The 25,865-nt window shown below is 39.0% G+C and overlaps 1 protein-coding gene across 1 annotated transcript in view; it reads right to left on the minus strand.

Annotated features, from left to right (window-relative positions):
* Window positions 1-1,824: 1,824 nt before the first annotated feature.
* KCNQ1 (potassium voltage-gated channel subfamily Q member 1) overlaps window positions 1,825-25,865 on the minus strand; it is a gene marked incomplete at both ends in the record, with an annotated part of 363,335 nt that continues 339,294 nt past the window's right edge. The window contains one exon of the mRNA XM_080619312.1: window positions 1,825-2,025. Within this exon, the coding sequence (XP_080475438.1) occupies window positions 1,825-2,025 (201 nt within the window). The remainder of the gene's footprint in view (window positions 2,026-25,865) is intronic.

Consider the following 25,865-nt stretch of genomic DNA (forward strand, 5'->3'; position numbering starts at 1 on the left):
AACATAATGCCCAGATACAATTCCTGTTTACACCTGTAAATTTCTACACCCTTAACATTTACCTGCTGTACAGCGGTGGGGCTGGATAATTATAACATAATCTGTAAAGTTAAATACAGTATACTTTCTCTGCAGTCCAAGCGAAAGAGATGAAATGTTGAGAAGAAAGCCCAGAATATGAGCAGCAGAATGAGAAGGTTCCCTGCTGTCCCAGTTCATTCCACATCAGTATTTCAGGCTGCTCAAAGATACTGAAGACAGGTGACGTTAACTGCTGTGCAAAATTATGAGGCTTTAGGGTATAATTTTTCCAGGAGAGGGAGAGAGATTGCTGTGGGGTACAGGCTCTGCAGTGAGGGGAATAGGGTGCACTGGATGCATATGATGCTCAAAGTGCAAGAGCTGATGAATCTGTCTACATCTCCCTCTTTAACCAGCAGTATGGGCTACCACCACCACCACATTAGACTGAACATCTTTTCCTGATACTCTGTCAGCTTTAAGGATATTCCACATTCAAAGCAGGGCTGATAGGATACTGGTGCTGACTATTTGCAAGGGCTGGATTTCAACCTTTGTAATAAAAGCCCAAATCCTGCACATTATGTATGTGAAACAACACATTGACCCAAACACTGCTGGCTTTATTTTAACTATCATGTGGGGTAATGTGGTTCAGCCCTGTGGGTTGTAGCTGGGGCCCTTGGTCCTCTAAGTTAGAGCTGGCACTCTTCAATACCAAATGACTCTTGTAGGGAGATGAATTTCTCAAGACATTATTCAGGAAACTGTTCAAATTGTCACAGATGCTGCCTGGGTGAGAGATGCTTTCCTGAACTGGGGCCTCTATTCCTGAGAGGATTATGGATGTTCAGTAAGTGGCCAGTTCAAGCACTTGACCCACAAAGTCCAGTGACTTTAGCCTCCTGTACTATTCTTTGTGACTGTAAGCTAAAACCCAGTAGATTTAAGAAGCAGTAGCCTTCTTTTTAAGAAGCTATTTCAGGACAAGTACATTCAGACCACTGTGTTTTCTGTTTATATATAAATTCTTTGGCAACAATTTTCTAGAGGGCAGAAAGATTTTTTTCTATGTAATACTTTATCGTCTCCCCATGAAAAACTGATATCTTAAAAAATCTGTAGCTCTTTCCACTATAAATAGTATTGCTCCAGATTAAGGATTAGCACCCCCCCTGAAGAAAAACAGATTTAAAAAATCTGGTCATTATCTGATAACTGTTTATGTAGCAATGTTAAAATAAAACAGAAAAAGAAAATAATTCAGTATGTGGTTTCTCATTCTCTAGAATGTTAGTATACGTTTATACAATAAAAAAAACATAAGTTATCCTAGTTTGCTTAAAAAACCTTAGTAGTAGAAATATATTGCTATTTGCAGATTCATAAACAGAATGCACTTTTTCCATCTAAGTTCAAGTATTATTAGAATATTATTATCACTATTATTATTATTAAAGGAACTCTAAATCCTTGTCATTTTGCCTGGTTTTTTTTTTTCTTCTTTTTTTTTTTTTTTTCTTTTTTCTTTTTTGGTCTTTCTAAGAAATAATGAGTTGTGATCATTTGTTCATGAATAAAATCAATGTGGAATTTCAGTAAGTTTTCCCTGGTAGAAGACAGCCTGGCAATCCTTTCACTATTATGAGTGGCTTTAGAAGAGGGTACTGAGACTAGTGATACAGATACGGTAGTTGTGTGTTTTCTTGAATGGCTGATAGACCTAATTCCTTCCAGGTTCTCAACATTCAGTCCCATTTAAAGGAGAAAGGTGGGAAGAACCCAACCCAGACTTATACTGCATCAGGATGTATCATCTTCATTTCTCCTCGGTACTGTCAGCTGCTCGTAGGTTGGCAGGGTGTTATTAGGGAGGAAAAGATCCGAATTGACATTGTTGCCTCTCTGAGATGTTCTGTTGTTCCCTTGATCCCCTTGCCGACAGGAAACCAGATGATGCAGCATATCTGTAATGAGGTTCAGTTTCTGGTCCATTTGTGTAACCTAGGAAGGCAAAGGAAAGATTTGTTTAGCAGCAGCAAGTGAGAAAATTGCAACAAACCATGAGATACAAATACAATATTAAAATGACAGTTTTCTTAATGAGGATCAAAACAACTTCTATGAAGACACCACAGATTCACAGTTCATCAAACAGCAACAGAAATTTAATGCAACAGGTCAGAATTGGTTGAGGACAGGCCTGTTAATACTCACCTCTGGTATGTGCTTTGACACTCATTTTATACCTGGATGAACACATGACAAATGAGCTTTTAAAGAGATGTGCTGGGATAGAGAGCCAAGTGCTATAACTGAGTTTCTGTGGGTTTTTTTTGTTATTATTCTGGCCATATTTTTTTTTGTTTAAACATGATAAACTTCTAACATGCTTATATGCCTTAATAATATCAATATGTTCTAGTATCTGCTCTAGTTGCAATGATCTAATCAACTCTAAGCTAAGACTGACTGATATTCTTTGTTACATTTGGGCACAATTACCAGCTCAGGCCACAAAACGCCCACAGATATTTTTGCTACTGTGAGTATACAGAAGCTGGGGTCTGTGGCAAGAGCTGGAAGTGGGGCATGGTTCAGTTTTACGCTCTTACCTCACCAATGACAGCATTCACTAGGACTGCCATTTGAATGACATGACTCACAGCAAGACAGAAACTCTTCTAAGATGGCTCAAAGCTAATTTTCCAACTGGGGTGCTGCAGGGGAAGGTTCAGCCTGAATCCGTAATGCTCATTTTCTTCTGCCTTGAGACAGAAGCTCCTTAAACCATTTAATTCCTCTTTTTTTCCTTTTCCTGCTCTTTCTTGTAATCTTTACAAGAAAATATGATGAAAAATCAGGATATCTAACAGAGGCTAGGTTATGGATTTGTCCAAAATTTAGATTCTATTTGGTGTACATTTATGGTATTCAGAAGAAAATCAAGAATGAAATAATTCTAGGAGCACCATAGATTCAGTCTCTGGCTTCTTGCAGTTTCCACTGAAGAAGTAATCTGTACCACCCCTCTTATCTGGCATGGGAAGTCTCCTTTCTCTGCTGACTCCAATATACTGAGAGAGCTGTCTTGAAGGGAAGATGGGTACTTCCAGCTTTGAAGTCCTGCCCACTCTCTGCCCCTTGCAGTGGCACATACTGAAATTGCACAGTAGGAGTCTGCCCTGCGGTCTTGTGCTCCCTTCTACAAGTATAATGAGAAAGCCTCAATTTTGGTGTCGTAGTCTATGACCCGTCAATCCACAGGGATCCCGAAACACTAAGCAAATTCTAGGCAAAAAGATGTAATATGTTTTAAAAAGGGAAAAAAAGCAAGACGGCAAAAAAATGTGATAGGAATAAATTGCTGCCTAAAATATCTGCTAGAAAATAGTGAAAGGCACATAAAACCGTCAGAGAGAGCATGAGTGGGAGCAATTTATATGTGCCTGGCTATCATCCAAGTATCACACAGGATAGTAAAAGACGGTAAGGCTGAGCAGAACATCAACAAACCTGGAGGATTTCAGCAGAGACTAAAATGTTTTTCCACCATAGAGAAAATGCTGAGTTTTTTTCAAATACTTTATACAACGGGCAGGGAAGCAGATACAGTGATTTAAAAATATGAGGTGCCAGAGATTTATACTTTGCAGCTGGTTTTGAAAACATGAGGCAAAGCACCCTAGATGGCACATGAAACACTAATAATTCTGGGTGGAAATGGCTGTTGAAAGATGAGATTCCTCAAATGAGGAAGCTGAAGGACATGTAAGTTCAAGATTTCTAGAAGGACATACAGATGGAAAATCGAGGTTTTGTTTTCATCACTATTTGTTCACTCCCTTAAAAAAAGGCATGCTTTGCCCAAATAGTGCCCATCACAGATGGCTAACTCATGATCATCCATGTGTAAGAGTACAAATCAGTGCTAGTGAAGCCTGCAAAAATATCTCATTCCTCCATCCCCCACTGTGCAGGTATCACTTGCTTTCTGAGACAGCAGTGCTGGAAGGACTGTATTGGAAGACTGCAGACAAACAGCTCCCTTCAGAGTCCAAAGGGCAACTTTTCCTTAACAAGAAATGCCTTTTTGCTAATTATTCTAAACTAACTAGGGGATTTATATATACATACTTCTGAATTTGTGATTCCAGGCAGGGATTACCAGAGGAAACACAGACCGAAGATATATCTGGAAAATGTGCATTTATGAAACTTTTGGAGTGATGAGCTATTGAACATGACAGTAGATTGGACTGAGATCTGGATAGTCCTTCAACAGCTGCGCATCTTGGTGATGAAGTATTGGAGAGAAGTGAGATATGAATATTCTTGCTGGGAAATATATTCCCGGGGATAATTGTCTAATTTTTTCTAGGGAACAAGGTTTGGCTGCTGCAGCTGTGGAGTGCAGGAGGCCCACAGAAGCAGAGGCAGAAGCTGACTGCTATTTAGCTGGGCCATAGGAGATAAAAAGTAAAGACCTTTGTCTTCCATGTTCTTTCCATGTTAGGGTAGGGCTCTAAAGCCACAAAGCTTTCGTGGAGGGAGGTCCAGATAGCTGCTTGTGTTCGACTATTGTTTAATCGGTTTTGATTTCCAATAAAGCAAGCCATTTCCTAGGAAGTTCTCTGCCCATGAAGGGCTTGCTCCAAGACACGCTGAAGTCAGTGGTAGTTTTGGCAATCACAGTCTTCCAGTGACTTCAGCAGGCTCTGGATCAATATTTGACTGATTTGTCTATTCCAAATAGTAACATATTCTTTGGATATTACAAAAGAAGGAGCAGTCTGGATTTCTGTACATTGCTCTGCTCATGCTAATTGGAGATGGGATCAGAAAAGATGACATTTGCAAATGAGATGGCAATGGCACAATGTGTCTCCATCCTCGGTTCTGCCAAAGGGGTGTCTGCTTAAAGTATGAGACATTTTAAAGAGAGAAGTAAAAGCCACAAGAAGGCAACTTCTACGGTCATTACAGGCCTCTGACGTACAAGAAGGAAGGTGTCATGGTCAAGCGGTACTTAAACTGTTCTGCAAGTGAAGGTGTGGTTATAAATCACATTTTTCTTTGGTGGGACCTTTCCTTTTAAATCTTGAGAACATTTGAGGGAGCTTCAGAGGCAGCTTCCCTGGCTTTTCTTCTTTCTAAGTCCCTACACAATTTGGTATCTCAATATTTCTAATAGTTAATGCCTTAGTTTTGAGGGCCCTGTAGACAGCAACAAATATGATGTTAGAAGTGGCTTTCTAGAGAAGCTCAGGGATAGGTGTGGGAATTTTCATAGAGGATTTCATTTAAACATTTCTCTATAATAGTGGCAGGGGGGGACCAACAATATCAGTATTACTAAGGAAAATTTATTTCTTCAGGTACATGATTCTTCAAAAATCATGAAAAAGGTCTTCCTTCCATTTACAGTACCCAAGATCCCAGATTCTTGCAAATCCCCTTATCAGAGCTTCTGGCTTGGATTTGTTTATTTTGTTGCCAGAGATCAGGCAGCAGTCTTGCTGGAGGTCATATACCAGTTGCTGAGCTGTTTATAGGCGAATGAAATCTGCATGAATGAAGATTTGTTCTCCAGACTGTCTGTACTTTCTCTTGAGAGCTGGTCAAAGAAGGGAGTACGTGTGTGGTGTCTGGGTGAAAGATAGAGGAAGGGAAGCCAGTGAGAAAACACTCTCCTCTACTATATGATCACTCATCGTTAGAAAAATATAAAGGCTGAGTTCCTAAGGAACAAAATTAATGGGCTTTGAGGGTTGCATGTGACAAGTCACTTTCTAGTCAATGAAAATATATGAACACTGTAACCGCTGTCTCAACTGACAAATAAAACGGATAACACTGAGACAAAAAGCATCTTTGGAAAGAAAGGCACTTGCTACTCACTGTGTCCTAAAATCAGCTCTCTTGCATCAAGCTATCAGTGCCAAACCGTTCTTCACTTTGAGATACTAAAAATGGTTCTGTTTCTTCAGTAAACTGAGACTGTTGCTTGTGTCATCTTATTTGGTGTTTTTATAGTAAATATTTATTCTACAGTTCTCAAAAGTGTAAAAAAAAACTCTTTATTTTTTTGCGGTAGTAACCCTTAAATGGCTGCTGATAATTCACCATTACTCAGGGTGTGCTGCTTGTGCTTTCAACAGAGGGCAATGACCTGGGACTGAGAAGAAAATTCTGAGTTGTTGAGTCAGGGTCAGATTTCAGAAAAAAGCTACAATTTTTCAGCTAGTCACTGGCTCCCTTTCTCCAAGAAGTCACATTCCTATCAGTGAACTGCTGTTAAAGAGGGCTTTACTTGGCATAGTAAATTCCTAACGCACCATATAGAAACTCAGTTTTGTTACACATTTTTCTTAATTATTTTGGGAAGTAAAACAAACTGATAACACCAGCATGTGGCCACTTGATTACTGACTATAACACTTGTGGCATTTTAAAGTAATTTTTGTTTGTCTGAAGAATTTTGTCCTGATTGTGCAGTACAAGCTCTAGGGTACCAGGTGCTCAAACTATAGGAAATGGAAGAAATGGCAGGGTTGATTTATGAATTCTTTCTTTTCACTAGAATTGCGAAAGAAATTCAGATAAACAAGTAACTATACCACAGAGAATTCTAGTTCTTTGCAGTGTAGTTATAGAAAGGGACATTTCCTTTCCGAATGTCCCTTTCCCCAAAGAAAAACATATTTTTTTAAAAGCTTTCTCAAAGTTTCTGGAAATACGACATCTCTGGTTAACTATCCACTCAGCTTCACTTCTTTCATATGGATTTCCATGATTCTTAGAAGTGCATAGATTACAATCATAATGCATTTTTCAGATTAGACATCTCCCTTGGATTCTATTTGAAAACAACAACAGTAAGAGACATGCTCTGACAGGTCAAAACATGAAAAACTGATATGGAAAAGCCACTTCAGTAATATGTGATTAAATAAATAATATGAAATACAGCATATATGTTACCAAACACAGAATATTGGCAGCATGTTTTTATAACTGTCACTTTAAGAATATTGCCATTTTTTTTCCAGAATGAAAATGAAGATACAGCCTTCAGGAACAGCAGTAGCTGAAGATGTTACACAATAAAACAGAAACCTTCACAGCCACCTTTGACTATTTGCAGCCACTTGCTTACAACCTATAAATATAATCCCTATGCGAGTAAATGCTGCAGATCAGCAGCCGTCAAAACTTTAGTTACAAAAGGAACTATTCTACAGTTGAGACCTACAAAGAAACAAGTGGCAACAACAGATGCTGTGTTTATATAAGAGAGGAATTCCTTTAAGATCTTAAAAATTAAGAGATATAAATAGAAAAGTTACAAGCACACAAGTTGATTCAGTTTTTACATGCCACCTTCATAAATTTATTTGGCTGTAACTTGCTGCTTGACTAAAGAAAGCAAGATAAGACGAATATATACCTCTCCTTCTAGCAAGAAGGTCAGCAGGATGCTGGCAGATGGAAGAATTAAGTTATGGGAGAGTGAAATGCACTTAGCTATGGATTGTTAAAGAGTACAAGACCTTGAAAGGTGGAAAGCTTTTGGGGCAGTGCTTACTTTGGAAGTGGAGACATTTCAGAAAGGCCTGAGGGTAAAATAAAGTTGGAAAGGGATGATCTAAAATGTTGCTAGTCAAGACAGAAATGAGGACCATGATGGATGTGGCTGGAGGAAACGGTGAGAAGCAGAGATTGGATATGGCTGCTAGTTTTGAAGAGACAGCTGAGAATGGTGGCCTCAGTTCAGTGCTTTTGTTGCTGCTATTAACAACTTCTTGGAAAAATATTTGGCTTTTATAAAACACACAAGCAATTGGAAATCTGCTCTTCCCGAGAATCTTTCTTTAGTTGTAGGTGTAGACTTGGGCCATGAAGCCCCTCTGCTAGCTCATTGCTCCCTAAGCTCCTAGGCCTGTCCCGTTGGCCTCGCAGTATGGAATGCATGCCCAGATGTGTGCAACACTCACAGATCTATCTGGCATCCAGAGGGCTATAGCCAAGCAATTAAAATTTGTGGTTGACTCTTGTAGATAAATGAGACAAGACTTAAAACACATGGAAATTTTTAAGTTAGGACAGTGTCCAAAATCTACAGTCTTTGGCCCAGCAGTGCCTCAGGATACAGCATTTTTTTTTTTTTCTTAAGTATTACAAAGGTCAGATTTTTTTTTTTTTTTTTACCCTTTCCTCTAAACTAACAGAATATCAGTAGATGAACAAGGAAGCTTGGAATGTTTTTTCTCCTTGCATGAAGCCACGAAAGTGGAGTTTAGGTATAGTTATTATATCTAAATATATCTTTTATCAGAAGCCACTAAAGAAGATAAAATCCCCCTATCCTATTAACTGAATACTCTGGATTTTTCAAGAATTTGCTTATCTTCATTCACTACAGCTCCCTCTTCAGGAAATAATATCTCTTTGACCAGACACAAGTGTCTTCCATCTCCATTTTAAAATAAGACACAAATTGGCAAGAAGAGAGGGTTCTTTCTTTACAAGTGAATCAATGATACTAAAAGTATGAGAAGTTTATGTATCCACAAGTATCACTGGACATCTATCTAGCACCATCATCATAAACAGTATCCCAAATTATGCTTAAATTGAAATCCAGCCATATGGAAGATGTCAAACAGGCTTGAGAGAAAAAGAAATATAAGGGAATTATTGATCACAAAAACAAGGTGGGAAAAAACAAAAGCCCCTTATTTTTATGCAATAGTTTGGTTATGGTTCTAGAATAAATGGCAGCCATTACTGCATCTTATATCCAAAGCACTGTGGGAATCTTTGTGTACCTATACAGTAGAACACTGCAGTAGATATCTACTGTCATTACTAGCACAAAGTGGGGAAAACTGAGGCAGTAAAGTTAATGGCCTACCTTCAGATACGCTAAACAGCTTCAACTTGGAAAGTGCTCTAACAAAACCTTAAAAATCTTTTCCCTGTCCTGAACAGATCCTCAGATCTCAAAGAAAACTTCAAAGCACTTTTCTGTTTTTTAGTGAGACAGAAAGTTGGAAAACTGATTGCTTTCTCATTCTCAATCACATTCTTGGTCAGCAAAACATTCCCGTGTTGTGTCCTTCTGGTTGAGTACTCCGATACCTATCTGCAGAAGAAAGAAAGACTCTCTGTTTAGCTAACAGGCACTTATATTTCAGATACTGCAGTTCCACAGATGTGAAGAAAACTCCCCATGGTACTTTCCTCTGGAGGACTCTTTCTGATGGTTTAATCACAGCAGTACAGCCTCTGAATATCACTCCATAATTTTGTTGTCAGAAGTTTGGCTATCAGACAACAGCTTTCTCCTAGCTGCAGATTCTCATTTCCAGTGTGGAACAGTGGCATATTTACAACACTTTAAGGGTTAATAAAAAGCAGTAAAAGACCCGACTAGCATAAAAACATGGCCCAAACTCTCCTCCATAACGAAATAAAACACAGGCCCTCCCTACGACCCTCACCAATTAAAGAAGACAAAGGTGACTAATCTTGACCTCTCTCCAAAGGGGAATGTTTTGCTTCTTGAATCCTTGGCTCTGGCTCTTGTATGATACTGGGACTATGACTAATAACCTCTTGCCAGAGTACTGCTGATAATTTCACCATTGAGTAGCTGTTCTTGTTCTGGATCATCATAGTGGCACTTAAGTTGCCAAGACTTTATTTTTAAAAAACCAAAGAATAAGATATACACTTATAATCCCCAGTGTTAGAAATACATTTTTCAGCTTTAACTGTTAGGTTTTGCCTGACAATTTTCCCTCCTTCCTCCAAACTGTCATTTTTCAGATGCCTGCTATGAAACGGTTCCCTTTTTCCTCTCCTTCTCTCAAACTCTTTTCCTAATTCAAAACAGATTTGAGGCTGCTGCTCTTTCTAAAGCAAATATGCCATGTATCACACCGAGTTAGGTTAGCATTGCTTATGTTGTGTTTCACGCTTCACCCAACTGAGGCATCCATACTGCTTTTCAAAGGGAGTAAAGCCAGACTACGTGTACCAGGTTTTCTGGTTGGAATAGAAAGTGAGACACATCCACAAGTTATGGATCTGATCTTATGGCATGGCATGAGTAGGGAAGGGCAACACTATGTGCTTTTTGCTTATAATGTTAAAACCAAGATGACTTCATATGTTTGTTTTTCTTTTTTTAAGAAATATTTTTGGTCAGTTCCTTTTTTATCATTTATAATCTACTCATTAATTATGATTTGATAGTTACTATATGGACAAAAAAGGACATAACCTCCTTTGTACCTTAAATGAGCTTAAAAATTAATAACCATATGAATGACTTCTGCAGCAATCAAACATGGAAGGGGAAAAAGAGCAGAGAAGAGAGGGAGAAGCAATTACAAGAACAGTGAGTTTTGAGATTCCCTGAGGGCTTCTGGTAATTAAACCAACGGCAACATGAATCTCTGTTTGATGTGGTCCTGAACTTGTTTTCAAAAGAAAAATCTTTAAAAAGATTCTTTCAAATGAAATTTTTAGACAACAAGCTCAGCATGAATAATTAGACCAGAAATACTTTGATAAATATTATTACGGAGAAGTCATTTATGGGCCATGGCATTGAGGTTAGAAATCCTGGTGATAAATAAGGTGGCAAGTTTGCACCCATTCTGAGCACACAAAACCAGGGCTGTGTTCTTGTATGCTTGAGTTTGCTCCTCAGAAAGGAGGCAGCCTCTTGTTCTGCCATTGCATTAAGCTTCACAGAGACACAGATGCAAGACAGAAAATTTCAGTGGGAAAGCTCAGTGGAATGCAAGAAAACCACATACAGTTCCAAAGGCACTTTTCATTCCCAGGGGCTACACAGAGATCAGAGGTGAAATTTATTGGTGATAAAAAGTCTGTGAGACCACTCTACTCCCCTAGACTTTCCAACCGCCATTTGATTTTCCTGAAATATCCTCGAAACACCTCCTTCAGAATGCTCTAAAAATAAAATTGCTTTATAAATAATCAAAAAACCCACACTGAAATCCAGAGAAGATGCGGGTGCTCTGCATCTTCTAAAATCAAGCTGCCTTAGACACACTAAAAATGCATTTCATTTGTTTACTGACTGCTTCAGAAAGTGGAGGCAGATACAATCAATCACAAGCCAGCAAATAACCAATAAGTGAACTAGTACGTCATATATTTGCCAGTGGAAGCCCGTGTTGAAAAGGAAAAGAAACTGCTCATTGGCTGTCATGGTATTATTCATAAAGGCAAACTAGTGGATCTTATGGATACCAGGAGCAAAACTACAATAAAGGCAACCAACTGCTAATGAAGAAGGGTTTTCAGTCAAATTTCATGGGTCATACAAAGTCATTACCATGCCTGCAGGAGTTCAACAGCTTTCCCAGTTGAATTCAGGGGAAATAAAGTGATTATTTTGTAATGCATTTTGTAGTTTTAGCTCTGATGTCAACCAGCTATGCAAGAATACCAGCTTCAATTTCCAGAGTTAGTCTATAAGCAACATCATTGCAGAGGCAACCTTGAAAAGAGGTCTGTGTACACCAAGGTCTCAGAAACTAGATTTTATAGACTCTGATTATCTGTTTATTTTTGCTTAAATACAATCTTATGGCTTCAAGCAAATTTCCTAACACTTCGGGGACTTGACTTATTTTGAAAACTGAGGGACAGATCATTCAGCTGCTGCTGGTAACAAGTTCTGCATGGGTTAACCTTCCAAGTTGGTTCCATTGCAGGTTTCTCTCTGGTTTTGAGTCAGTTAAAATATCAAGGCTTTTCTCCATAACATTTTAAGCTATAATGATTCAAAAGTAAACAAATGTTTCAGATAAAATAATGTGTTTGAAAAATCTAATGGATGACAAAGATAACAAAAAATCCTTAGTGTTTTTCTTTGTCAATAATTTCTTCTAGGAATATAGCCAAGCTGGGCATTTATTGGGGTTGGTAAACTGTGACTCAGAAAGTGGATCTATTGGCAGTGTAAGCAAATGCTCAGTGGTGGAAGCAAAAGGCTCACAGTCTTTCCTAGCTGATTAATCATCATGACAGGCTTGAAGACTAAATGATCTGCCCAGCTCCAGATGTTAGGTGTGTATCCACCTAATATTCTGGCTCATAAGCAGCAGCCTGTGTTGTTCATTCTTCAGATAATGATGACCATTACTGTTCAAAACAAAAAAAGATTTGGGCTTTGTAATTTTATCCTGTGATAAAGGAGGCTTCTAAACAAGATAACACAGTACATATAGTCTAGACATGATGAAATACTGGAAGATCCTTCAGCCAGAGGTGGTGATAGTCTTGCACATAAAGCTTTGTGATGTTTCCCTTCTCCACTCCCACCTTCTACCAGAACTGTTATCAACTGCACAAAGGAGGAGCATGAACATGTAGCTGGATCTTTCCCCTCAAGCCCCTGCCATTAATGGTTGCACTAGCCTCTGTTAAATTGACAACAAAATGTAGCTTCTCTGTGATGGAAGGCAGCATTTGTTTCACATCACACGGTAACACTCCACAGTTTTTACAGATAGGAACAAAAAGTAGTGATATAATGAAAGATGAGGAGAATATCATGGTAGCAGAAAGAAGCCACCCAACCCTGCCAAAGACAGAGAAAGAGTGCTACAGGATGTTCAGTGGCTGCAGGTGATGAGAGACATCACTTTAATTGTCATCTAAAGGACTGTCCTCCACAGAGGGACCAAGTACATCTTGGGTATCAGTAAGGAAGGACCTTACTGACAGTGGCATTCCAGGAAGGGAACACCAGAAAATCAGCACCCTGCTTTCTGAAGCAAGCTACAGTTCACTTCTCCTGGCTCAGGAAATAGAAACCACAGAAAGTGGAATGACTTGCCTCAAGTCCTGCAGAAGATGATGTCTGAGACAGGAACAGCACCCACGCCACCTGAAAACCCGAAAACCTCACAATAACCATGCTGATCTTTCTAGATGGGACGTGGACTGTCATGACAACACAAGTGTCTGACACTGCTTTTTAGAAGCTGATTTACAGAGAAGGCAGAGGAGGTCTGGTTGCACTTATTCCTCTCTGGCTTAGTACTCACAGTGTACTTGTGCAAGTGAGAAGACCATGTGTGACCAGCTCTGATGTGCATTATTTATATCACAGTTCTACTGACTGAAAAACTAACAAATCCACAGCCTGCAGATGATGTGCAGGCATACAGACACATCATCACAAATATCACTTAATCTTGATTCCTTTTTTTTTTTTTCCTTCCCTGCTGCACTACAGTGTAACATAGCACTTAGTACAACAGTGAAATAAGCCTCTGGCTGAAGAAGCAGCTTGTCTAAATCACAGCATTTCTTCACATTCAATGGATGCATAGAAATAAGTGTAATTTTCCAGGGAAACATTTCTATATGAGTATTTCACATAGGTCAAAGTTTGTCAAACCCATTTGTGATGCAGTGATGCAAGGTGCTCAACACTTCCCTTACTATCTGAGTGTCCTTAAATCCCAGTGAGCTTCTCAGTGAGGAAGATCATGTATTCGGGAAGAAGTGTGAAACACGCAGTGTGTAACTTTCTGTAACAGTGACTGCACAATACAAGAGGTCAAAATGAGGTTTCTCTTCTCATGTATTATAACTATGGCCTATTTATAATCCTACAGTTAATTTAGGGCTTGCATATCTGTGCTGGACAAAGGATCTTGCTATGTGTAGAAAATGACATGAACTCAATCTTAGCAGACAGTCCCAGAGCCTAAAAATGCTTTTGTTAGTACAATGGACACCTGTATTAATTACACACTTCGCTCACTCAGAGGTCATTGCTAACGGCAAAGATTTTAAATCAGCCACTCCAGGAGACAGACATCATTATATTTCTAGAGCAGTTCTTCTGATGCTGCCAAACTAGGCAACCCTTAAAATATACTCACACGCTGGAGTCTATGAAGGTGAAAGTCTGTAATACCCTGTTGCTGGGCACAAGAAGACAGTCCAGAACATTCGAATGAACATGAAATATTAAGAGAGTAATCAGACACTGCTGCTGAAATCTGATGTTTAAGTTTTAGTTTTAGAGTTAAGCAGACATTTTTCTGACTTTCATGTAAATGGCTTTTTAATCCATCCCTCATTGTATACCAGTACTGACCCAGCAATACTTTTAAGTATGTGAGAAATGTCAAATAATTTCTGCTATTCATTATAACCAAAATAACTAACTGGATGTTACCATATGGTATCTGTTAGTTACCATAACTAAATGGTAACTAAAATTATGCTGGAACTCAAATGACGAGGTCAGCATTCATTTTTTCGCTGATGTAGTTCCCCGGTTGAAGTCATCTGTAGTTCTCCCCAGATGGTCTCTGTTCACACCGATGCTAGTCAGTGCTGGTACTTCTTAGCTTGGCATGCAAAATGTGGAGAACTAGTGGTATATAATATGAAAAACATATTATATGGTCAGAGGGGGCAGAGATACCTGCATTTTACATTCCTAATCTGTCAGACTGCATGTAAAATCCATCAGCAGGTTTCTCACTTTGAAATCACAGTCGAGAAAATTAATTTAGGTAGGTGCTTCCTTCCTCCAAGATGTCATGCTGTCCTCAATAGAAAAGTCGCACCACTTCTGCCAAAGGCAAGAAGCATGAAGGTGTGGGCAGGGTTCTCCACGCAGGTGGTTACAGCTGCTGTGCACTGCAGCACCATACAGCAGGCTAAAGGGACAAGAATTTGTTCAGAAACAGCAAAGAAGAGGAGCAAGGAGCAAGAAAAATAATGGAGCAAAGGCAGAGAACAGATCTTTGAAGCATTCAGTGTTTTCACAACTGCCTCCTATGGGAATGCTAAAAAGGTTTTCAAGGATGCAAATGATCAGATACACAAATTCTTCATAAGGCACCTAGGAACTCTAACATTCAAGCTAAAGGCAATGAATTGATTATTTTTCCATCAAATTATCTCCAAACTTTTTAATCTGAACTTTACCTTGTAGTTTACAAGTACACAGTAAAATTTTCATGGACACATAGATGCAAATTTTTTCTACCAGTCCTGTGACCCTTTTCAGTTAGATTCATTAGGCAACATGAAAAAAAAACCAATAATTCCTTGAGCTCTGTGTACCCCATGAACCTCTCTCCTCCCTCCACTGTGACTCAGGAACAGGGCATGTTTTGCAACAATGTCTCCTAAACATACAAAAGTCCCAATTCACTTCTCTTTCAGCCCAGAATAAATGAGGAGTAAACTTATTGATGTAAATGGGATTAAGGCAATATAAATGGCCTGAAAACACAGATCATTGTTAGCACTCAGAAGAGCACACTCCAAAGGCTTGTCCACTTGCACACAACATATCCCCTATAGTAAATAGAACATACCACTACAAAGATTTCATACAACTAAATGGTGCATTGTTTAAAGCAGATCTTTTTTCAGTGCACAGAGACAGAACTTTGTTACTTTAAAACAACAACCCTGTCATGCAAATTCTAGCCACATCTTCATTCTTCTGTTATTAAATTTCCTAAAACTTCATGGCTTCATAGGAAATATACTATAAAAGAAAAAAACGAAACAAAACACAGAAAACACCAAACCTGGCAGGGTATATTCAGATAAGCTACAGTTTTGGAAAGAAATTGCAAGGTTTTTAGCATACACTGTAAAAGTAATGATAACCAAAAGGTTATCTGAAGTGTAATTTAAAGAAATGTGTTTTCATTGTTTTCAGATAAAAAAATCCCAAGGCTATGTGTAAAAGTCCTGAACTGCAGGACAGTAATGAGTTTGTGAATCAGGACTGCAAATTCCCTGTGCTGTGAATGTGGGAGCCATCAAGAGCACACACGATTGAGTCAGCAGTTACCAAGACACATACATATAGTACAGGCCACTCAAGTCTCCAAACTGCCATTTATCATTTCCTGAGAGAACAGTTTCTTGGCAAGCTGTCTTTAAAAACATTTTTTTTCCAAAACAACCAACCATTCCAGCAGACTATGAATACCACTATAATTTGGTCTATTTTTCATATCAAGTAGACTATGGGCTCTGGTTTTCAGTTAATTAAAGAAACCTTCTTTTCAGATTTCCAAATGTTGTTTGCAGCAGGATAGATCCCGCAATGAGCCAGCTCTAAACCAGTGCCAGTTGCAGACAAAACCGAATGGAGATGGAGAAAAAACCCAAACATTTATAAAACGACAGTTTGAAGTCTCAAAGCCCAGCTTACATAACGCCAAATTCGGCTGCCCTGCCAAACTGTTAACTTGCGTCTCTGATGAAAATAGCTGTCTTAGGCTCGACTGTATTCATACTCCCAAATGTGTAATGGCTCATAGCTGTCTGTCAGAATTTGAACTCCATCTGTTGTTATTATTATTATTATTATTATTATTATTATTACTCCTACTACATACTAACAGCACTTAAGGGCCTTGTCTGAGATCAGAGCTCTGATGGGCTTCGAGTTTTCCATGCACAGAAACAACCATTGCCTTAAAAAAGAAAAAAAGGGGTGGGACAAAGATTGTATTTTCATTCCTGTGTTATACATACGCAGCTGAGATATGGAGAGATTAAATGTCCTTCCTGTGCTCACACAAAAAATATCTGGGGTAAAAGCTAGGAATTTAACCAAAGTTTTCAACTTTAAATCAACTTTGTCTTCCTTCATTAACCCTATGCTTACTAACTACAAGACTGTATAAATACAAATCAGTATTTATAAGGTGAGACATCAGATCCACGTTCAGCTTTTGGATATACAAGGCCTAAGCACTTGCCTAGCACAGGGGAGCAACATGCCTCTAACCTCTTGCAAGAATATTTATGTTAACATAGCAATAGTTACTTGTGGCTTTGCTTCTTGAAGCTTTAAAAAAATCAAACTCAGGAAATAAAGTCCCATATTTTGATATCCTATTTGGTGCAGGAAGTCTGGATTCTGCTATTTCTCTGCAGAGTCCTCTGTGCAAGCAGCCACAGAAACAACAAACTGTGCCATGCTTCAGGAAAAAAGTAAATAATCACTTAATGGGTTTCTCTGAACATCTGACCTGCAGTTCACACATTCTTACTAAAAAAAAAAAAAAAAAAAGAGTAGTTATACATGGTTTAGTAAAGAACTATTACATTACTTTGTCTTCAGGAGACTTTTGCCTTCTGAAAAAAACCCAAGTAGCTTCCTACTTCAGGAGTACTTTCCTTCTGAAAATCAAGCAGTTTTATTTACTTTTTAAGTTGTTATTTGAAATCATAGGATGTCTCAATTTAGAAGGGACCCATAAGGATCATCGAGTCCAACTCTCTGCTCCTTGCAGAATACCTAAAACTAAACCATATGACTAACAGCATTGTCCATATGCTCCTTGGACTCTGACAGGTTTGGTGGCATGACCACTTCCCTGGGGAGCTTGTTCCGTTGACTGATCATCCTCTCAGTGAAGAGCCTTTTCCTAATACCCAACCTGAGTTTCCCCTGATGCATCTTCTTTCCATTTCCTTGTGTCCTATCACTGGTCAGCAGGGAGAGGGGATAAGCACCTTCCCTTCTACCCCTGCTCCCTGCCCTAAGAATCTGTGATTTTAGAGGTTTCTCTTGTTGTTGGTGGGTTTGTTTGCTTGTTCAGTTTTTCTTTTTTCCCAAAGATGAAGAATAAATGTACCTGAAATTAGGACAACTTCCAGTCAAATTAATTTCAAGTCTCCATTCCAACTTATGGATGTAGGAGAGCATCTCAAAACACTTAGAAGACTTAGAAATAATCACAATAATATGGGCAAAATGATGCATCTCTTCCTCACTTTCTGGGAAAAGCTTTTCAGCTGAAACATTCCCAAAAATTTTGGTCTGAAATGCCCACAATGGAAAATTTCAGGCCAGATGGTTAAACCTGCACATAAGTGAACCAAGACTTACAGTGGGAAATATCTTATGCTCCGAAGCACTCCCACTGCCCAAGAACAAGCAGGTGAGTACCCATAATACATCCCAAAATATGTTTAGAAGGGAGACAAACTGTGCTTCATTACTTGGCCTCAATACCACACTTCGGGTTACTTTTACAGAAAAGGGAACTGCCGTTACTTGCCTTGATCAGTAAACAGAGTTCGTGTTGTATGGGAAATTATGGCATATCACAATTTTATTAACCTCTCAAAATATTGAGATATTTCAAGGACTGGAAATTGCAAAGTATTTTAATTCGGAAACAAATAAATGGCTTTAACTTAAAAATGAATGTTGATAGCACTGAAACATCCAATTAAAACAGTAAAAACCTTATCATTATCCCAAAGTGTCTAAAAGGAATAAAAAACCAAAACAGACCAAGAGCAGCATTTCAATGTCTTTGGATCACAATGAAAAAGTCTAAGTCAATGATTCCAAGAAGGTTTGACTGAAAATGTTATCCAGGTAGACTTGTTCACATGTGACAACACAAAGGTTTCTAAGGGGACTTCTATTTTTTTCCCAAAAGACTAATTTTTGCCTGCTCTATCTAAAATAAGGCTCTTAGGACTTCTTACTTTTTCAGTAACATCACCTGACAAAACCTGACCATTTCTCAGGCCTTCTTTGCCGTTAGTGTGCCCTCCTGAGATATTGACACAAGTGTCTGCTCATCGCAGAAGCTCTTCGGAGCAGGCCTATGAAGAGGCTTGTCAGCCATTTCTAAAATCATTTACAAAACTGCAGAATTTCCTGTTTCGGTTAGTGGCTCTAACTAGCTTTTTCCAGCAGAAATCCCTGGAGAGGCAAATCACTTTTCCCTGTATAGAATGGCAACTGCTAATGCTGCAAACTAACAGGGCTGTCAAAAAACTTTGTATGGTCCCCGGATGGCTGAAGTGTACCTTTCCACCTCCAGCTTTGTCCAAGGTGAGCAGGTAGCAAGTCCTGCCTGGGAACCTTCCAAAGCAAACTGTGTACTGGCATTACTGTGTGAAAATGTGACAGGATGGGTGTCCTCTAAAGCCAGTGGGACCTTTGCCATTGACTTTAAAAGGAGCAGAGGCAGAGCTGAGAATAATTATTTTTTATCAACTTTTATTTACTTTACTTTAGGATTAGTCCCAGGAGTATTCAGGTCAGGGCTGGCCCTGGAGGTGCTTCAGTCTGAAGGGTCAATTAGTGTCAATGTTAGTTTACTTTTTCAAATTTGATAAAAAAAGTCCCTCCAAGCCTTTTAGTTGTGGAAATGGATGGAAAATATAAACCCATCCAATCGTTTGAGGTGAAAATTTTCCATTAAAGTCTGGTGTTGTTCAGTTTCAGTTATACAAAAAAACATCTTGATCCTATAGCCCAATTTGTTAAGCCAGTCTTGTACACATTGATCTGATTACCAGGGAAAATACAGAGAGGAAACAAAACAGTGAGGGCTGGTCATGTGGTTTTATGAGACATGGGTCAAAAATATTAGCCCCATTTGTCTCTTGAGGACTGTATTGAACTTGGGTTTAGAAAGAATATCCCTGCTCTGGAGAGGGCCCAGAAAAGGGCCACAAAGATTATCAGAGAACTGGGAAGCCTGTCACATGAAGAAAGGCTGAGAGAATGGAGTTTGTTCAGCCTTGAGAAAAGAAGGTTCAGGAGAGATCTTATCACCATGTTCCAGTATCTAAAGGGCGGCTACAGAGAAGAGAGAGACTCCCTTTCTACAAGGAGTCACATGGAAAAGATGAAGGGTGATGGGCACAAGTTACTGTTGGATTCCAACTGGACACAAGAGGAAAATTTTTCACAATGAGAACAATCAGACATTGTAATAATCTCCCCAGGGTAGTGGTGGATTCCCCAAGACTGAACACTTTGAAGATTTGGCTGGACAGAGTGCTGGGACATGTAGTCTAGGTCACGCTTTGCCTAGAAAGGTTGGACCAGATGATCCTTCGGGTCCCTTCCAACCTGGTATTCTATGACTCTATGATCTATAAGCTGCATGGGATAATACTGAGCTCTATGGCGCAACCGGCAATAGCAACGGAGACTATCAACCTCATCTGATGACACTAATGTACTACCAGAAACACTGTGTAGAGAAAATTTAATGTAGAAAAGGAAGATGCTGAGGATCACTGAATGGAAAATCCAGTTGCACAGGACACTTCTGTAAAACTTAATGGGCATCGCTCATTGAAGGAACCTTGCTCAAAGACTCCAGTATGTTCTGTCCTCTTCCCAGGAATGCTTGCACCTTGATTTGTATTCAAGGAGTTAATAAAGATAACACCAATATCCTGGAAATCAGGGTGTGCCTGCTGACTGTCTGAAATGCTTTCTTAATGAAACCTTTACCTCTGCTTCTGATAGGACTCTTGTACCAGGCCTCTGACTCAGCTGCAGGAGACCCTTCTCTGCTAATCCTTAGGGATTTATAGCCCTGATCGGCTATAGAGGTTTCCATATAATTTTTTAAATCCTGTTTTCAAGACAGGCTCTCTACACTGTGTAATTATGACATTGTTTCTGATATGAATGGTTCTCCTTGCTACCAACCCTCCTCCCTGCCTTTCCCTCAAAATAAAAAACCCTGGTTGAAAACCAAAACAAATAGCAGACTTTTATCACATAGAATTTGTTAATAATACTTTCCCTGAAATAGTTCCCAGGCCTTTTTTAATGCTCAAATAAAGGCCCAAACATTTACAGCCAGCACTCTAAGCCAACTAATAATTTATTTAAGCCATACTCAAAAGCTCAAGAGGGATTTTGAATGAAAAATCTAGCAAATAAACTGATAGCCAGATACTGCCTTGGAGTCCTGCCACTGTAATACACAGGATGCATGGAGCTCTGTTGGTGACCGAGGCATATACTGAAAAACAGTCAATGAGATGGTAGTTAAATCTTGTCAATCTAAACCAGAAAAGATAATGTCTCCGACTAAACCGTGAGTCTTGATATTTCCCAACTTTACTGGCACACAGATGATTGCGTGTTAAACTCCTATAGCTTTAAAAATAAAATAATAATAATAAAAATATATTTAATCATTTGACAAAATGATAAGAAAGGCAAAACTCTGCTTTCAGAACTTCATGGGAAACTTAATACATGGAGAATTCCTACAGATTATACTGAATGTTACAGAATATGCATGCAGGGTTAAGTCTCGTAATAGAACAAAATATATATGTCAAGAAGTAAAGAATTTTAGGGTGTGTAAAGAAACAATCTTCTCAACTTTGTACTTTGTTTCAAATTTCTTTAAATTCACTGTATTTGCAGCATCATGAGCTTAAGACCATGAAAAAGGTCATTCTGTAACTGAAAAGATTTTTTCTTCCTCCTTTTGTTTTGTCACAGATATTTTTTACCTTATTTTGTAGCTGAAAGAAAATGAATTCATACAAGAGCAGCAACATGAAAAAATAGATTTCAGAATTTACTGCACAGTAGTTTGTTTCCAATATTGCAATAAATTGGAGTTTCAGGCACACTGTGGCTTTGGCTGGACTCAGAGGACTGGTTTAGCCTTGATTTGAACCTGCTGTTTACAACACAATGTAAGCCCTTCCCATAAGGCAGACTTTTAGTGAGACCTGTGTGAAAAAAACCTCACTGCTAACCAAAACCAGGAAAAAGTAAAACATTCTGCATGTGTATATTTCTTTTTACAAAATGAAAGAATTTATATTCTGAGAAAAGGTACATTTTACTCTCATAAAACAATTGTGCTGCTCTTTCGCTTGCTTTTGGCTTGCATGTAACATACAAAAATTTTAGTTACAGCCTATGAAGACACTGGATGTCCAAACTGCTGTGGTCTTTGCAGCTTTCCTGAACTAGGCTCCTGGTGCCTTTTAAATATTCTGCCCCATTAACCATTTTGGTGATATTCTGTGTATGCACATGAGTGTATTTAATTGATTGTTTCACCTTCTGAACTACTTTGAGGTCTGGAAATTACTTTCAATGAGCAAACAAACCGTTGGAGTAATCTGGAATTTATCTCAACCTCTGGAGACTCCAACGGTGAGCTAAATACACCAGAAAGCCTGGATTTGTATTTCAGCACTTCTGTTTCTAACTACAAACAGGAATCAGAGATGAAAATTAACATGAAAAACAATTTATAGCTAGAATCAATTCAAAGATAATTTAGAAAGGCTAAATTGTATAGTATTTTACGTGTCCCAACTGTCCCTTTGCTATGTATGCTTAAGCCCTCACCAAGACTTATAAATGTGAAAACTATGTGCACTGAGAATATTCCTCATCCACTTCAATGGTACTTCTCAGGGTGCAGAGAGATATAAGTGCAAAGGTATGCCTTGATGATGCCTGGGCTCTAGAGCACGTTTCATCTGAGAGCTGCAAAACAGCCTAAAGAAGAAAGATGCTGTCATAATTAAAAGCATACAGTGTGGGCTCATGAGATTCGGGTTATTAGAATCCTGACTTTTAGAGGATCATGGATTGTTTTAGAGTATGTAAAGAATTTAACTACCAGTCCCATGGTTTCACTTCAGTTTTCCATCCTCAGCTGTGCATGCTTTCCCCTGTTGCCACAGCTCCCAAAGTGTAACATGCTTCTTTGGCTCATAAGTAAACTGTGGTGGACATAAATGCATCTTGTCTGCTGAGTGTTCACATTAGGCCAATAGACGCCTACCTGCTACAGAGGTGGGAGGAGAACAGATTTACAATTGCAAAGGTGGAGTTGAGCCTCCCAAATAAAAATTGACTGGAAGAAAACTTCTGAACTTTGGGAAAGTTTAAATCTGTCTTTTCTCAACTCACAGCACTCTGACTCAATACTCATCTCAATGGCTCACTGCAGTTTGGGGAGATAGGGAATAATATTTTTATTATTCCCATTCTACAGATGGTCGAACTGAAGCACTGCAAGGTTTATTGACTTACTTGGAGTTGCACAGCATGCCTGAATGGAAGCAGAGCCCCAGCTGGCCTGATTCCCACTCCCGGGCTTTTAGCTGTTACACTGTATTTGCTCCTTCTACATCTGATTATTTTACTGCTCTAATCAACTCTCCATTTTATACTCAAATTATTCCTTTAAGTCACATTAAACCTCTTTGTCTCCATACTGAGACAAAACTATAGATTGTTTGTTTTCCCAGCAATGCGTGGGCAGAAATTTAGTTTCTTTTGTTTAAATGCAAACATGCATAGGGTCGGTGACAGGATCCTGCCACTGAGAAATTAATTATCTACTTGTTTTCATGTTCACAACATGAATTGCAGCAAGAGCAGAAATTAGTTGCATCTTCCCTGTATTTACTGCAAAACTAATAAAACATGACATTTTATATGCCTGTTACTGCATACTTTTGTTAGCATATCACCTCTCCCAGTACCAGTGACTAAACAACTGACAGAGCTGGACCCTGGCTGAGGCTGTTATATAACAGCAGGAACACTGGTGAAGCATCTTCCAAAAGTGAGCTATTTATCTGGCGAGGGAGCTTTCTCTTCCCCGTCTCCCCCCCTTTCCTCCCCCTTTCTCTCCTTCTTTCTGTGAGCGCTCATGAACCTGACCCAACTTGTTTCCAGAAGAGACTCTGTGGTTGTTGCTGCCAGACAATGCCTGCAATAATTTTTCTCCAGCCATACATCCAAACTGGGGGAAGGGAGAGGGAGGAAGGAAGAGAGAAAAGCTCTTTTGTTTGGAAGTGTGAAGGGCTCTGTCGAAACATGTCTCTTCAGGGTAGTTTTAAGTTGCAGAACTGATAAGAAAAAAAACAACATAATGATTTCCTTCTGCTTGCTGTGCCTACCCTCCGAGTACTCTTTGCCCGTGGTGCCCATTAGGAATGAGACAACTCTTGAAGAAAAGACCTTCCCCTACCTCAGTGAAGAGGAATAAATTCAGTACATATGTGTTTTTTAGGTTTTGATAGAATCATAGAATCATTTATGTTGGAAAAGACCTTTAAGATAATTGAGTCCAACAAAAACTCTGTCCCTGTAACGCTCCCCCAAACTACCAGGTACTTCCCATGTCTCCACATTGAATTGATGGAGTGTGCCAATGTATCTGACAATGTCTGCTGCCCACGCTATTGTGTTCAAACCTGATGGTATGTGTGGCTTCCAGATGGGAGGGCTAGTGCTTATTTGGAGGCTCTCTTCCATCCAGAGTCTGAAACTTACGAGCTAGAGAAACTGCTGCTGGCCAAAAACCAGCCCAGAGAAGGTATAATTGAAAAAATAAAAACCTCTTACTGGTTTAGCAATAAAACCATGTGATCTGATGGAGCATTTGAGAGTCAGAGAGAGTTAACTTGCTGTTAATTCCATTTCATTCACAAAATCGAAGGAAAAGCATCATGTGTAAGTGAGAAGGGAGTAGGTTGCAAAAGTGGTATATAAGAAGTGGTGGAGCATCCAGCAGGCAAAAGCTTCTGATTGTAGGGAGAGCGGTAAAACGAGCCAAACAGTTCTTTCTACACCAATTAAATAAATAATATTCCTTCCAAAAAGTTGCCAGCCACTGAAGGGTAACGTGTTCACACTGGATCAGCCCAGGAACGTAGGAGTTCCTGTCCATTCCTGTTTACAAATTTCTTTTTCTTTCTTTCTTTTTTTTTTTATTCAATTAAAAAGCACCTTTGCTTTGGAAAGAATTTTCTGGAGTGTGATTACTGTAATACATAATAAATCAGTCTGCTTAATCTTTTTATGAAAGATGAACAAAACAGATTGGTCTTTGTTCAAGTTTCTTCTAGAAAAGAGCTGTACCTAATCCTTTCATAACAAGCCCTGAGTCTGTTCATACACCACTTTAGCTATTTTTCAGAGAAAAAATATGTACCTAACTCCAAGCTACCTATGCTGTTAATCTGGATCCTGCTAATCTAGGCTAATTTGTTAGACTAGGTTTCTTTTCTCTTTAAGAACATACCAGAAGAAGCAAACAAGAATGAACAGAGGAAAAATTAGTTAGCTTGAGGAAAGAGTATTTTCTATTTTAAATGGATGTGCAGCCAATAAGCATAAGCTGTTTGTGCAATGAGCATCATCATTTCACCAAGCCTCTGCCAGGTTCAACTCTCTGTCTCACTGTTTAAAATGAAAATTCACCGCATGTGTGTTACTCTGTCTCTCCGGTCCGGGTGAATGATGTCCTTCAGAAAGGCAGGATGGCTTGCTCCCTAAAGGCTGTGGAAACCTCTTCACCTTCAGAGTGCTTGTCTGAACCCAGTGCTAGGCAGCATTGATCGAATTGTTCTTCCCTGACGAGCCTTAACACCTACATGAGTTTGAAGTCTCAGTGCACATTTCCCTTGCTTGGATGTCAGCAGCAGAGCTTATGTTCAGCTGAACCTTGGACACATAGTTCTGGACTGATGAACTCAGCTAAAATATGTGGAAGAGGCTTGAACTGGCTGGAGTTCATCTCCAGTGCTGTCAAACCTGCCTGTACCGACTTTAAACAGGAAAATGTTCAGACTTTCCCTCCTTTCTACCTCAAGGACAGAGCTTTGCCTTTCTGCATGGTTAAAACCAGGTATGAGGCAGTCTTCAGTTTCCTGATATGGTTGGGAGGAAAATATGCTTAGAGGATACTTCTCTCACTTATCCTAATGAAATTAGTCAGTTACTTCTATGGATTAGGAACATAAGGAAAAATAGGCAAGCTGAGATAGGGGCTCATGTAGACAGAAGTATCTACCACATCATGAAGAAACTCAGTATATTCTTCCTTTAAAAAGTATGTCTCAATAGTCAATAGGGACATATGGAAACTACGATTTTAGCATGCTTTTTTTTTTTTTTTTTTTTTTTTTTTTTTTTTAAGGAATAGCCACACATAACTTCAGGACTTTTTTTAGACATCTGATGCACACAG

The sequence above is a fragment of the Psittacula echo genome, assembly GCF_963264785.1.
Source record: "Psittacula echo genome assembly, chromosome: 5".
Lineage (NCBI taxonomy): Eukaryota > Metazoa > Chordata > Aves > Psittaciformes > Psittacidae > Psittacula > Psittacula echo.